The following is a 13,757-nucleotide window of genomic DNA, read 5'->3' as shown; positions in this document are numbered from 1 at the left end:
TCTATCCAGTCCTTCCTACTGTCACAGCATCTCAGATCTCCAAGTACAAGTGATACGCCCCAGAGTGGGGTTCATGGATATCCCTGGGCATTTGTCCTCTACAACGGCATTTCTCAATCAGTGGTACTCATATCTCCAGTAGTACTTGAGGTGATGTACAGTGATATATGTAGGATCCCCACGCCTTTGTTGCCTGGCAGCAAGACTGGCAGCGCAGTGCAACAAGCAGTGGTAGGAGGTTCGGCTCGGTGGACAGAGCTCTAGCGTGCCCTTTTCACGCACTCAAAAAAGGCCTACCATCCTCCCTGAGCCTCTTACCTCCAAATTGCATTGCATCTGGCCTCCCAATTTGGAAGTAACTGCCGATGACATCACTGGCATTTACTTCCATTGCTACTACCAATCGGTGGTCCATGCAAAGTGGTATGGTGGGGGACAAACCTTGAGAAATGCTGCTCTAGAACCAGCCATTTCCTCTCGGATCTTGCATGTCATTCAGCCACAAGCAATCTGTGTTTCTGGGACAACCAGGACTTGCAGGGCACAATACCTTGCTGGGAAGTGCAGGGTCCTCCCACAGCTGTGGGAGTGCACTGTCTGGGTGCACAGCATAGTGTACCATAGTGTAGTTTCAAGTATGCGTGGCTACCCAGGACTGGATGTGGATGCTAGCAGTGTGTGCACTCGACATCCAGGGACTGTTTGCCCTCTGCGCGCTGCCTTCCATGTATGTAAGCATGGAGCTGGATTGTGCCCACTGTCATGAAACGTCCACGAGTGATGCGAAGAACAACAGTGAATGAGTCATTTCTGAATGTTCCTAGTGTAGAAATAGACCATTAAAACTATACATCTGTACATTTGTATAAATGTAAATGAATGTCCATCCTTTTTGGAAGTTCAGCAGCAACTGTTACCCTGCACATGCCCGATCTCATCTGATCTCGGAAGCTAAGCAAGGTCAGGCCTGGTTAGTACTTGGATGGGAGACCGCTTGGGAATACCGGGTGCTGTAGGCTTATACCATAGTCTTTCAAGACTGAAGGTTGCCAACCATCAGTCAACTTAATTTAAAATTAACAGGTCAGGAACTGCAACAAAAATCCAGCTTGGAGTCTTAGCTGCTTGGGTTTTAAAAAATTTCTGATGCTGCCTTATTCCCCCCCCCCCTTTTTTCTTTCACTTGGACACATGGGTGTCATTTCAAGGTTCAAGAGTGGGAGAGAGAGATTTCAATGTGTGTGGGAGGGGAACTGCAAGGGAAATGAGAGTGGTATAATCCACCGCAAGTTTCGGCAGCCTACTCCTAAATATATGTATAAAGAAACTGCAAAGTCAAAACAACCAGAAGTTGCTGCCCTCAGAATCCTTCATTCCAAAGTATGATCAATTTTGTCTAGGTTTGGAAAGTAAAAAGTGTGCAAAGTGCTGAGAACTGTTTTATCCAAATTCTAGATCTAGACTATAGGAGAGCATGATATTTTTTTGGGGGGGGGGGAGAAAGGACTCACAAGACTCCATTCTAACATGTGTGAGAACAACATCAAAGCAGTTCAGAAGACCTATGTTCAATTTCACATAGGAAACAATGTATACCAGGCTTCCTTCCAACTACAGTACAGAAAAGATCTCTCTACAGTACTTACAAAGGAAGTTACAGACCTCTCAAGATGACATCACAGCACAATATAGTTCATGCTAAAAGAGCCCTCGGGGAAGCATGAGTTGCCTTTATTGCTTCCTGCTGAATGGAGACATTTTATGATGTTCATTCATATGATTGGTGGTGTTCACTGTAATAGTGGAATGATACCAAGCTACATGCTCTTCTTTGCTTGCTGAGCTGAAGTTTGCGAATTACTGTACTAGAAAATGAAATATGTTCAAGTATCAATCATCAAACCCATTTTGTCTCTGATTTCGCATAACTACTGATTTAAATGGGGGGCTTTGCCACAATGATACAGAAGTGTAATGAATGGCAACCTGACAGACAAAGGGTAGACAAACATACTTTCTAGACTGATTTTCAGATCGGTAGGCAAAAGCAAGGGTAAAAGAAAGAAGACAGCCATCCAAATGAGCTGGTGGTCATTGTGAATGTTGGCCCTGATCCAGTCACAGAAGTCTGGGAAGGAAATGCCCATCCCTATCTACCTCAAAAGAGACACTCACAGCACAGTTCTAGGCATGTCTATTCAGAAGTCCCATCTGTGTTCAATGGGGTTTACTCCCAGGAAAGTGTGCCTATAGGATTGCAGCCCCAGTAAATTAAGCAGGGCCCAGACAAACATCACAATATGCAGGTGCCCATCTGCCTAAGGACACAATCCTAACCCCTTATGTCAGTGCTTTCCAGCACTGACATAAGGGCAATGCAGCTCTGAGATAAGGGAACAAACAGTCCCTTACTTTGAGGAGGCCTCCATGAGTGACACCCAACTGCAGGATGCAGCACATGACCCATTGGCACCGCTATGCCAGTGCTGGAAAGCACTGACATAAGGGGTTAGGATTGCGCCCTTAGTGGCATACCTGGAAGCCTGATACAATGCTTGGATTCCTCCTTGAAGGACTTATAGCCTAATTCACCGTAACTCCCCACATAGTGATGCAGCAGTGCCAACACAGACTCCACTACATCTTGTGCGGCTGTTTTGGCCTTCAGAGGCCTCCTTCGGGTAAGGGAACATTTGCCCGGTAAGACAACTCAGGCCTCGCCAGCTCAATAGCTGGCGCAAGTCCAGGTTGATCCATGAAAGCAGATGGATCAGGCCCAGGAAAGGGGTAAGGATTTGGCAAATGCTGCCGCCATTGTACCCACACTTCCCAGGCCTGATCCACCCTCCTTCCTGCCCTGTCACCACCCTGATTCGCCCATCCCTTCCCTTGGTCCAAACACCCCCCCTTGCCTGCCCCAGCCCCTGCCCCCCCGCAGGCTACCACCACCCCCCTGCCCAGATATCCGCCCCCCCTACTCACCAGAGGTTCACAGAGCCTTGTGTGAGCCTTGTGTGACCTACACCAGAGAAACCTCTGTGAGGTTCCCTGGTGCTATAAACTGTGCTTCCGGCAAACCAGAAGCACAGTTTCTGCCCCCATCGGGAGCCTCAGAAAGGGTTCCATGGGGTCCTAGCGGCCGGCGCCTGGGGCTTTTGCCCCATCTCACCCTATGGTAAGCACGCAACTGCCCTGCCCTGTTCCACCCCTTGCACAGTTACTGAACCCACCCCCACTCCCAGGCTGGATTCACCCTTCTCCCTGCCCCGTCACTGCCATGTTCTGCCCACCCCCTCTCTCAGTCCACCCATCCCTGCCCTCCCCTGCCCATTCCACCCCCTGCACAGCTACTGAACCCCCCCCAGCTGGTCCACCCTCCTCCCTGCCCCATCATCACCCCATTCTGCCCTCCCCCTCCCTTGGTCCAACCACCCCTGCTATCTCCTATCCTATTCCATTCCCTGCTTAGCTACTGAACCCCCTCCCAGCCCTGATCTACCCTCCTCTCTGCCCCATCACTGCCACATTCTGCCCATTCGGAGTAGGCTCTACTGGAGGCAGGTTGCAACTGTCTATGCTTAGGGTTCCTTTGAGCTTTAGGCAGGGATATCTGCCTTAGTTTTTTTGTTTTATGCAGTAGAGCGTGATATTCTTGCTCCTAGAGGGTTTCAGGATTTCCAGGTGCTAGCTGAGTTGTATTTTTCTTTATTCTCTTAATAATATTCTATAGAGTTTAGGGTGAAATATTGGGTTACTATCTACCCAAAGTGGCCTTGAGGTTGTGAATGTCGCCTTGAAACAAGGAAAATGAATTTCACATTAGGAAACTATGATTTGACACTCCGTGAGCAACCTTGTGCTCAGGTTCTTCAGATTAGCATTGTTTAAATTTTTTCTTACCAATTCATCCTGCTGGTTTTGAAATTATGTTATGGCTTTGTGAGTGTGTCTACGTGTATATTTGATTCTATACACTTAAAGCATGAAAGCTTCATGAAAGCATGAAAGCTTTAAGCTTAAAGCACGAAAAGTTCAGCAGGAGAACATAATTTGCATCTGTGACTTCAGGGCAAAATCATCAAGTTTTTTTAAGATTCTGCTTTTTCAGCACTTACCTGGTAACTTGTGTCCTGGTGCCAAAATCCAGAGACCTCATTGACTGCAACACTTCAATACAGCCCATATACTAGAGTAAATATTGAAAGAGAAAGAAATCACAGTGGTTTAAAAATTATCTAGAAAAATAAAGAGAGAGAGGTTGCATCAGCATACATTTATAGAATACTTTTATTATTGACAAAAATGAAAATTAGTAGGGCTGCTCTTCTTAACCTATATTAATCAATTGTAATTCTTTAAAACTGACTACAACATCTCCATTTAATTAGGAAATATTATTTTAAACTTTAAAAAATAGCAAGTGGCCATCATTGTTTTAGAACAGGGGTCTCCAAACCCCAGCCCGGGGGCCAGATGCGGCCCACGGCAAGCCTCTATCCAGCCCATGGACAGTCTCTGATCCCCAGCACCTCGGGCCCAGTTGACCAAACACAACCAGAGTTGTGCTTGTGGGGTGAGGGAATGGGCTTCCATTTAAGTGTGTGTTGTATTTCTTGGGTTGTGTTCATGCTTGGAGAAGTCCTGAACAATTGAACCCATTCATTTATTCATTCATCTAAGTTCCATCTCTAATGTATTTATTTAAATTTTATATTTAATTTTTTTCCAGCCCTCGACACTGTGCCAGATATTTGATGCGGCCCTTCGGCTGAAAAGTTTAGAGACCCCTGTTTTAGAAGATGCATTCTTCATTCTAGCACAAGAGGATGCCTCTATGATGGTACCTACTACAAGAGTGCTGCCTAAAAACAAAGGATGGGTTTTTTTTTTCTTTAAAACCATTGCTTCAGATATGTGTACATTTATGCAGATTTTTATTAATCAATTTAAACAAATTTGATATGCAATACAATAATATGCAAGGAGGCAGAAACCCACAGATCTCACCTGTTGAATCAGATGTGACATGAGTTTTCTGTGATTGGAGGGCAGTCTTTTCCGTTTCAAATAACAGCTGCATGGGGGGGGGGGCAATTTGGATCAAGGCCACAGTGTGGGGAGAGGGGATTAACAGCCCAATCCTATGCATGTCTACTTAGAAGTAAGTCCAATTAGATTCAATGGGGCTTACTCCCAGGAAAGTGTGGATAGGATTGGGCTGCAACTCTTCCCCAGCCTTCCCAGATTAAATCCCACTTCCCCAGTTTATAGTCCCTCCCTCTAAAGATGCTTTTAGTAGAGGTGTGATTTTTCAGTGATAACGAAATAAAAACACAAAACACTGCTCTCTATATGTCTCATTTTTTTAAAGAAAAAAAGAAAAAAAGAAAAAACCAAAATCTGCAAAAAAATAAAACCCTTTCTAACACCTGAAGTGACTGTGTAATGACTATGGCTGCATCTGCTGACACTATACTAGCTATATCACCTACCTAGTACACTTTTAAAGGTATTATAATTTATAATTATAATTTATAAAAATGCACCCTTGGAATAAAAATATAACACTGCTTTCTGTACTTTTTTCTTTGGAAACAACAAAATTTCTGAAAAAATTAAAACATTAAAAAAGCTAAACACTTCTAGCTCTTAGCCACATAGTGAAAACGTCTGAACAGGGACATTCCTGGGAAGGAAGGGGGGCAAATGTCCCAAGGTGCCACACCTCCAGTGGAGGTGTCACCTTCCTGGCCTCCACCTCCTGCCCCTGTCTAGGGGCCTTCAGAGAGCTGGGGAGGCCGTGCATGGCCGCACTGACCCTCCATGGCCTTTGGAAGGCCTTAAAGACTTCTGGTTTTTGGCCGAAATCTGGAAGTGGGGTTTAAAGGCCTTCCGGAGGCGTCAGAAGGCCCCTGAATGCCAGGGGGGCACTTGGCGGGGGCGGGGTGGCACCCTGCAGTCCTGGCCCCGGCTGGCATAAGGACCAGGAACACCAGTGCGTCTGAGCCCTTCTGTAAGAGCAGCAGGGTGGGGGATTTTATGTTAGGAAATTACCATGAAGCAGAAGGATGACCTCTCTGCCCCTCCACTGCATCCTTGATTTTACTAACCCCCCCATCCCCTGCAGCTGATTTTGGAAAATGGAAAAGACATGGGGATTTTCAATTGCAGAACTCCCACACAATGCCTAGTTTGGCTCTTAGAGAACTGTTTGGGGGTGCTTTTTTCAAATGGCATTAGTGTTCCCACCCATGCACTAGAACAGTGGTTCTCAAACGTTTAGCACCAGGATTAGAATGGGAATCTATCAGGACCCACCAGAAGTGATGTCATGACCAGAAGTGACATCATCAAGCAGGATAATTTTTGACAATCCAAGGCAATCCTACTCACACTTATCCAGGAATAAGTCCCATTTACTAACATTGTTAAAAGCATATACATAGCAGTCTGTTCAAAGTACAGATCTGTAACATTTCCCCAAATGCAGTCACATAACATGGTGGCATCAAGTCTAACATATTAAAAATAAAATATTGAAATGAACGGGGACCCACCTGAAATTGGTTCATGACCCACCTAGTGGATCCCGACCCACAGTTTGAGAAACACTGCACTAGAGTTTTTCAGGCTTTTGTCCCCTCCCTCAACTCTCTTGGCAGGAGGTGGATGCTATTGAGATTAAACACTGTTTGGTGTTTTGTTTTTTAAACTGTTCTGGTCCCATGTTTGCCAACACACCCCTGCCTCCAAAGCCAGTGCAAGGCAGGTTGTGACTTATCAAATAAGCACAATGTACAGCAGGCAGAGAAGAGCTTTCAGGTTTCAGCAGTGTGTCATGTGGGAAAGGGAGAGCATGCCTCAGGGAAAATAACTGGAGTGAGAACAGAGAGACCTTCTGCAAGTACACAGGAATATCCTTATTTACATTAGTGAAGTGGTGGAGTGGTTGGCAACCTTCAGTCTCGAAAGACTATGGTATAAGCCTGCAGCACCCAGTATTCCCAGGTGGTCTCCCATCCAAGTACTAACCAGGCCTGATCCTGCTTAGCTTCCGAGATCAGACGAGATTGGGCATGTGCAGGGTAGAACTGAAGTGGTGGAAGGGATGCAGGAACAATATGGCTTTCTCATCACCAGATGGTATTGGACACTACATGGAAACCTGGTCTCAGACTCTAAAACAATTGCTGTTGCTGCTGGCTACAAATTATTTGCACAAATGTCCAGTCTTAGAAATATATTGGAGGCTTAAGGTGCATTTTAATTAAACAGAATCTTCACTATTAGCTCCTAAGTCTAAAGTGTAGATTAAAATATAATAAAATTGCAGAGTTAATATGCAAATTTTAAAAAATTACAAATCACACACTTGAAACTTCCCATTGAGATGAGGCATCCCTGTAAGCAGGCACTTGCAATCTATGCTCTGAAGAGCATCATCACCATGGTGTGTTTATATGCATGTGTTGTTGTTTTTTTTCAGCTCTGTTTTCTATTAAGAGCAGATATCTTGTAAAGCGACTGGCTGTGCTTCGCCATCCTTGATGAAGCCAAAGATTTGGAGGAGTAGGTGAGTCATAGGCTGAGATCATATGACAATGAGTAAGATCACCCTGAACATATGCGTGGGAAGCTACGCTGAGCAAAGATGGGGAGGGGAGAAGAGGGGGGGGGAAGAAGAGAAATCAATACCAGGAGTTTGCCATAAATTATCCTGAGAGGAGCTAATCTGATCACTGTTTCACAAAGACCACTTTTACTTAAAATCTTGAGCAGGGGAAATGCATAAATACAGCAGCTTCGCTTTGTCTCCAGATTTGTTTACTGTCTACACAGTGAACCCAGCTCATGGGACTTTTAATAGGTGCACCGTCTCAACCAGAAAGGAACAGAGAAAAATGGGTATGAAAAATGGCTGGTGGGGAATGGTAGCTCCATAAGATAGCAGAGTGAGTACCATGCAAGATGCCTGGGGAGGTTCTAGACATAAGAACAGCCCCACTGGATCAGGCCATAGGCCCATCTAGTCCAGCTTCCTGTATCTCACAGCGGCCCACCAAATGCCCCAGGGAGCACACCAGATAACAAGAGACCTCATCCTGGTGCTCTCCCTTGCATCTGGCATTCTGACATAACCCATTTCTAAAATCAGGAGGTTGCACATACACATCATGGCTTGTAACCCGTAATGGACTTCTCCTCCAGAAACTTGTCCAATCCCCTTTTAAAGGCATCCAGGCCAGACGCCATCACCACATCCTGTGGCAAGGAGTTCCACAGGCCAACCACATGCTGAGTAAAGAAATATTTTCTTTTGTGTGTTCTAACGCTCCCAACACTCAGTTGTAGTGGATGTCCCCTGGTTCTGGTGTTATGTGAGAGTGTAAAGAGCATCTCTCTATCCACTCTGTTCATCCCCTGCATAATTTTGTATGTCTCAATCATGTCCCCCCTCAGGTGCCTCTTTTCTAGGCTGAAGAGACCCAAACGCCGTAGCCTTTCCTCATAAGGAAGGTGCCCCAGCCCAGTAATCAGTCGCTCTCTTTTGCACCTTTTCCATTTCCACTATATGTCTTTTTTGAGATGTGGTGACCAGAACTGGACACAATACTCCAGGTGTGGCCTTACCATCGATTTGTACAACGGCATTATAATATTAGCCGTTTTGTTCTCAATACCTTTTTCTAATGATCCCAAGCATAGAATTGGCCTTCTTCACTGCCGCCACACATTGGGTCGACACTGTCATCGACCTGTCCACCCCCCCCCAAGATCTCTCTCCTGATCTGTCACAGACAGCTCAGAACCCATCAGCCTATATGTAAAGTTTTGATTTTTTGCCCCAATGTGCATGACTTTACACTTACTGACATTGAAGCGCATCTGCCATTTTGCTGCCCATTCTGCCAGTCTGGAGAGATCCTTCTGGAGCTCCTCACAATCACTTCTGGTCTTCACCACTCGGAAAAGTTTGGTGTCGTCTGCAAACTTTGCCACCTCACTGCTCACCCCTGTCTCCGGGTCATTTATGAAGAGGTTGAAAAGCACCGGTCCCAGGACAGATCCTTGGGGCACACCGCTTTTCACCTCTCTCCATTGTGAAAATTGTCCATTGACACCCACTCTCTGTTTCCTGGTCTTCAACCAGTTCTCAATCCATGAGAGGACCTGTCCTCTAATTCCCTGACTGTGGAGTTTTTTTAGTAGCCTTTGGTGAGGGACCGTGTCGAACACCTTCTGATAGTCCAGATATATAATGTCTATGGGTTCTCCCGCATCCACATGCCTGTTGACCTTTTCAAAGAATTCTATAAGGTTTGTGAGGCAAGACTTACCCTTACAGAAGCCGTGCTGATTCTCCCACAGCAAGGCCTGTTTGTCTATGTGTTTTGAGATTCTATCTTTGATGAGACATTCCACCATCTTACCCAGTATAGATGTTAGGCTGACTGGCCTATAGTTTCCCGGGTCCCCCTTCTTTCCCTTTTTAAAGATCTGTGTGACATTTGCTATCCTCCAATCTTCTGGCACCGTGGCCATTTTGAGGGACAAGTTGCATATTTTAGTCAAGAGATCAGCAACTTCATTGTTCAATTCCTTAATAACTCTTGGGTGGATGCCATCAGGGCCTGGTAACTTATTGATCTTTAATTTATCAATGAGGTCTGAAACATCTTCTCTTTTAACCTCTATCTGACTTAATTCCTCTGTCAGGAGGGGCCGTTCGGGCAGCGGTATCTGCCCGAGGTCTTCTGCCGTGAAGACAGATGCGAAGAACTCATTTAATTTCTCTGCCATCTCCAAGTCTCCTTTTATCTCCCCTTTCCCTCCCTCACCATCCAGAGGGCCAACCGCTTCTCTGGCGGGTTTCCTGCTTCTAACATATTTGAAGAAGCTTTTATTATTCCCCTTAATATTGCTGGCCATGTGTTCCTCATAGTCTCGCTTAGCCTCCCGTATCACCTTCTTACATTTATTTTGCCTCAGTTTATGTTCCTTTTTATTCTCCTCATTTGGTCAAGACTTCCATTTACGGAAGGAAGCTTCCTTGCCCTTTACAGCCTCTCTAACTTGGCTCATTAGCCATGTGGGCACCCTCCTGGATTTAGTGGAACCCTTCTTTCTTTGTGGTATACACCTCTGCTGGGCCTCTATTACTGTTGTTTTAAGCAGCCTCCATGCACTCTGGAGAGATTGGACTCTTTTTACCTTCCCTTTCAACCTCCTTCTAACCAGCCTCCTCATCCTGTTGGAAGTCAAGGGTTTTTGTGAGAGATTTGTCCGGTATTCTTCCCCCGACGTGCATGTCGAAATGGATCGCAGCATGATCACTTTTCCCCAATGGCTCCATAACATTGACATCTCTAACCAGGTCCTGTGTACCGCACAATATTAAATCCAGAGTCACGTGTCCTCTGGTGGGCTCCATGACTAGCTGCTCTAAGGCACAGTCATTTAGCATGTCAAGGAATCCGGTCTCCTTTTCATGACCGGAACACAAATTGACCCAGTCTATATGAGGATAATTGAAGTCCCCCATGATTACAACCCTGTCCCTCCTTGTCACCTCCCTGATCTGTTTCCTCATTTCAAGGTCCCCATCAGATTTCTGGTCTGGAGGACGATAGTACGCCCTCAGTATTACATCGCTCCACAGGCCTGGTAATTTAACCCACAGAGATTCTACAGTGGAGTCAGGCCCACCTTCAAACTCTACTTAGCTGGATTCTATCCCTTCCTTAACATAAACGGCCACCCCACCTCCAACAAGCCCCTTGCTGTCCCTCCTGTAGAGTTTATAGCCCGGGATTACGGTATCCCACTGATTCTCCGCATTCCACCAGGTTTCCGTTATGCCCACTATGTCAATGTTTTCCCTTGTCACCAGACATTCCAGTTCTCCCATCTTTGCTCAGAGACTTCAGGCATTCGCATAAAAGCATTTGTACATGGAATGACCCAGGATGGGCTGCTTATTCGCTCCTTTGTCCCCGCATCCTCTCACTGTGCCAAACCGTCTATCACATCCCATCACGCTGCCTTTCCCAATTTCTTCTCCTACTTGTCTTGCTGTTCTCTAACCTCCCCATCCTCGTCCCATAGGGATGAAGAGTCCTGAACCGGATGCCCCTTGGCTCCTGTTGGCCTTCCCCCAGGGATCAGTTTAAAAGCTGCTCTGCCACCTTTTTAATGTTATGCGCCAGCAGTCTGGTTCCAGTGAAGCCCAGCCCTCTTGTACAGGCCCTGCTTGTCCCAAAACGTTCCCCAGTGCCTAACGAATCTAAACCCCTCCTCCCTACACCACCATCTCATCCACGCATTGAGATCCCTGATCTCCGCCTGCCTAGCTGGCCCTGCGCGTGGAACAGGTAGCACTTCAGAGAATGCTACCGTTGAGGTCCTGGCTTTCAGACTAGCTGTGAATCTGGAATTGCTATGCTTCACTCACTCACTTTTTATGGAGTGGTCAGACAATTTTGTTGCCAGCCCATTGCGCACTATGTTTTCAGAGTCTTGTCTTTTTACAGACCTGGGGCCCAAACCTGTCCTTCCTCCACCCTCCCCACCCCCGCCAATGCAGCCACACCAAAACGACATGTACTGCATGTTGCGGGCGGGGGGGGTCAATTGTGGAGGGAAAATTTGTTCCCTTACCAGGGATAAGTCTCCAAGGTCTGACTGGGCCTACTCGGAATCGGATCTGTGCCAGAGAAATTCCTGACGCAAGTCCGCATGGCCCGGGGTCCAGAAAGGGGGTTTGGATTCAGCCGAAGCCTGCTGCCGCCAAACCCACCCGCTTGTTGGACCCGATCCACCCCCATCGCTGCTTCCTACTGAAATACTTTTTTAAAAATAAAACTGGCTGATTGGGAAGGGCAACCCTCGTGGGACCAGGCTGCACAGGGATGGGGAGGTTCATTCTCCCTCTCCCCACATCATTTTAATGGTGAAAATTGCCATCCTGGAGCACTGATTTGCCTCATAAGCAGCTGTTTGAGAAAATAGCTGCTTCCAAAGAAAATAACTACATCAGGTGAATCTTTTAATGTGTGGTTGGGGGGGAGGGGTAGATGGGACCTGTTAGCCTGGGAAGGCAGCTCATCTGAGAGAAGGAAAACTCTGACCCCAAACCTCCACTGCCTTGTGGCTACATCCAGTTATGGAAAAGGCTTCAGGAGCCAACCTCGAGGCAAAATCCGGAGCCGGAGTCCCTGAGGCAGTTCATGGCTGAACACAGTCACGTTCTGGCAACTGCTGCGACGCCGCTGGAACCAACTGTATTGGCCTCTGCCTTTCCATTGGACCATTTCAGCAATGTGGAGAGGGGGGATTTGCTGCATGGGTAACAGTCTATCCTCCAAATCTACTTTACCCAGGCTTCGCGCACTGGAGAGGACACTCTGTTCCAGAACCACCATTCAGAGCGTGATACCATTGTCTTCCAAGACTGAAGGATGCCAACAACATGATGGGGGGGTGCAGCCTGGTCCTGACCAGGGTTTTCCTTCCCCATTGCGCCCTCCCCCCCTTTCCTAAGATCCTAAGATCTTGTGGTTGAAAGCACGCTTACATTTCATGCATGTCTAATGTGGCTCAGAGTCTCCAGTCTCCTGCAGGGTAGCATTGCATAGCAGCAGAACTCAGGTCAGCAGTTCACTCTGCCTGCCAATTGCCCCACTCCTTCAGGGAAAGTGGCACCCGGCCCAGTATTGTCTACACTGACTGGCTGTGACCCTTCTGCGTTTCCGAGAAACTTATTTGCCAGCCGCAGCTGAAGACGCCAGCAATCAAACTTTGAACTTTTCACATGCAAAGCATGCACTTTACCATGGAGCCCCATCTCTGTAGCTACTGTGGGTTTTTATTTAAAAAAAATAAAAATAAATTGCCATCACACGAAGATGGGCTCTGGCTAAATGTCTCAATCACAGTCCCAAGTCACGTTGAATACCATTTGTCCAACAACTGGGTGACTGTATTTTGGAATTAAAAATGGGCACTCCTTTGAATAACAGCACGGTGAGCCTGTGAATTGAAATGACACACAGAGAAAAATAAAACGACCGTGGTCTTAATTATACCATGAAGGCAAGTACAACTAACATATTATCATTCTAACAGATGTTATGTATATATAAGACTAAAGCAGCCTGGCAAATAATATAGAGGTTCTACTTTTATTTCCAAAAAGAAAATTATGTTATTTTGTACTGGATAAATTTGTGTTATTTTGTATTTTGAATGCCCTGATTTGTCCCTATTTTTGGCACGCGCGCGCACCCACACAGATGCTTTATTAAACTTTTGAGCTGCTGGAATTCCCCAGAGACCAGGTCCCTCCCCACAGGTTCTAGAAGTCTCTTATCGCTCAATCCTAACCACCTTCCCAGTGCCGATGCAGCCCCAAGGTCAGGGAACAAACATTCCCTCATCTTGTGGAGGCCTCCGTGACTGCCTCTCCCACCATGGGATGCAATGCATGCCCCATTGGCACAGTTGCATTGGCACTGGAAAGTTGGATAGGACTGGGCCCTTAGTGAGAAATGGATGCATCCTGTCTCTAGCACACAATCATATAAATACAAAGACAAGAACATTGCTGCACCACAGCATCACACAGCTTGCCTTTTCTCGCACAATCTGGCAACCGAAAACTCTGTTGTGAACTGTGGATAATATAGGACTTACATTTCTCTCCTAGGATATCTTTACCAAGATTCCCTTCTTGACAGGAGGCTTGGTTTCAGGGTGTC

The 13,757-nt window shown here is 46.4% G+C and overlaps 1 protein-coding gene and 1 pseudogene across 1 annotated transcript in view; one reads left to right on the top strand and one right to left on the bottom strand.

Annotated features, from left to right (window-relative positions):
• Positions 1–13,757, bottom strand: part of SHC4 (SHC adaptor protein 4) — a 54,018-nt gene that overhangs the window by 29,075 nt on the left and 11,186 nt on the right. The window contains exon 2 of the mRNA XM_066635427.1: positions 4,116–4,186. Coding sequence (XP_066491524.1) covers positions 4,116–4,186 — 71 coding nt within the window. The remainder of the gene's footprint in view (positions 1–4,115; positions 4,187–13,757) is intronic.
• LOC136659847 (5S ribosomal RNA) lies at positions 900–1,019 on the top strand (annotated as a pseudogene).

This window comes from Tiliqua scincoides, chromosome 8 (assembly GCF_035046505.1).
Source record: "Tiliqua scincoides isolate rTilSci1 chromosome 8, rTilSci1.hap2, whole genome shotgun sequence".
Classification (NCBI taxonomy): domain Eukaryota; kingdom Metazoa; phylum Chordata; class Lepidosauria; order Squamata; family Scincidae; genus Tiliqua; species Tiliqua scincoides.
The sequence above is the reverse complement of the archived record's forward strand: the minus strand, read 5'-3'. Positions and strand labels throughout refer to the sequence as shown.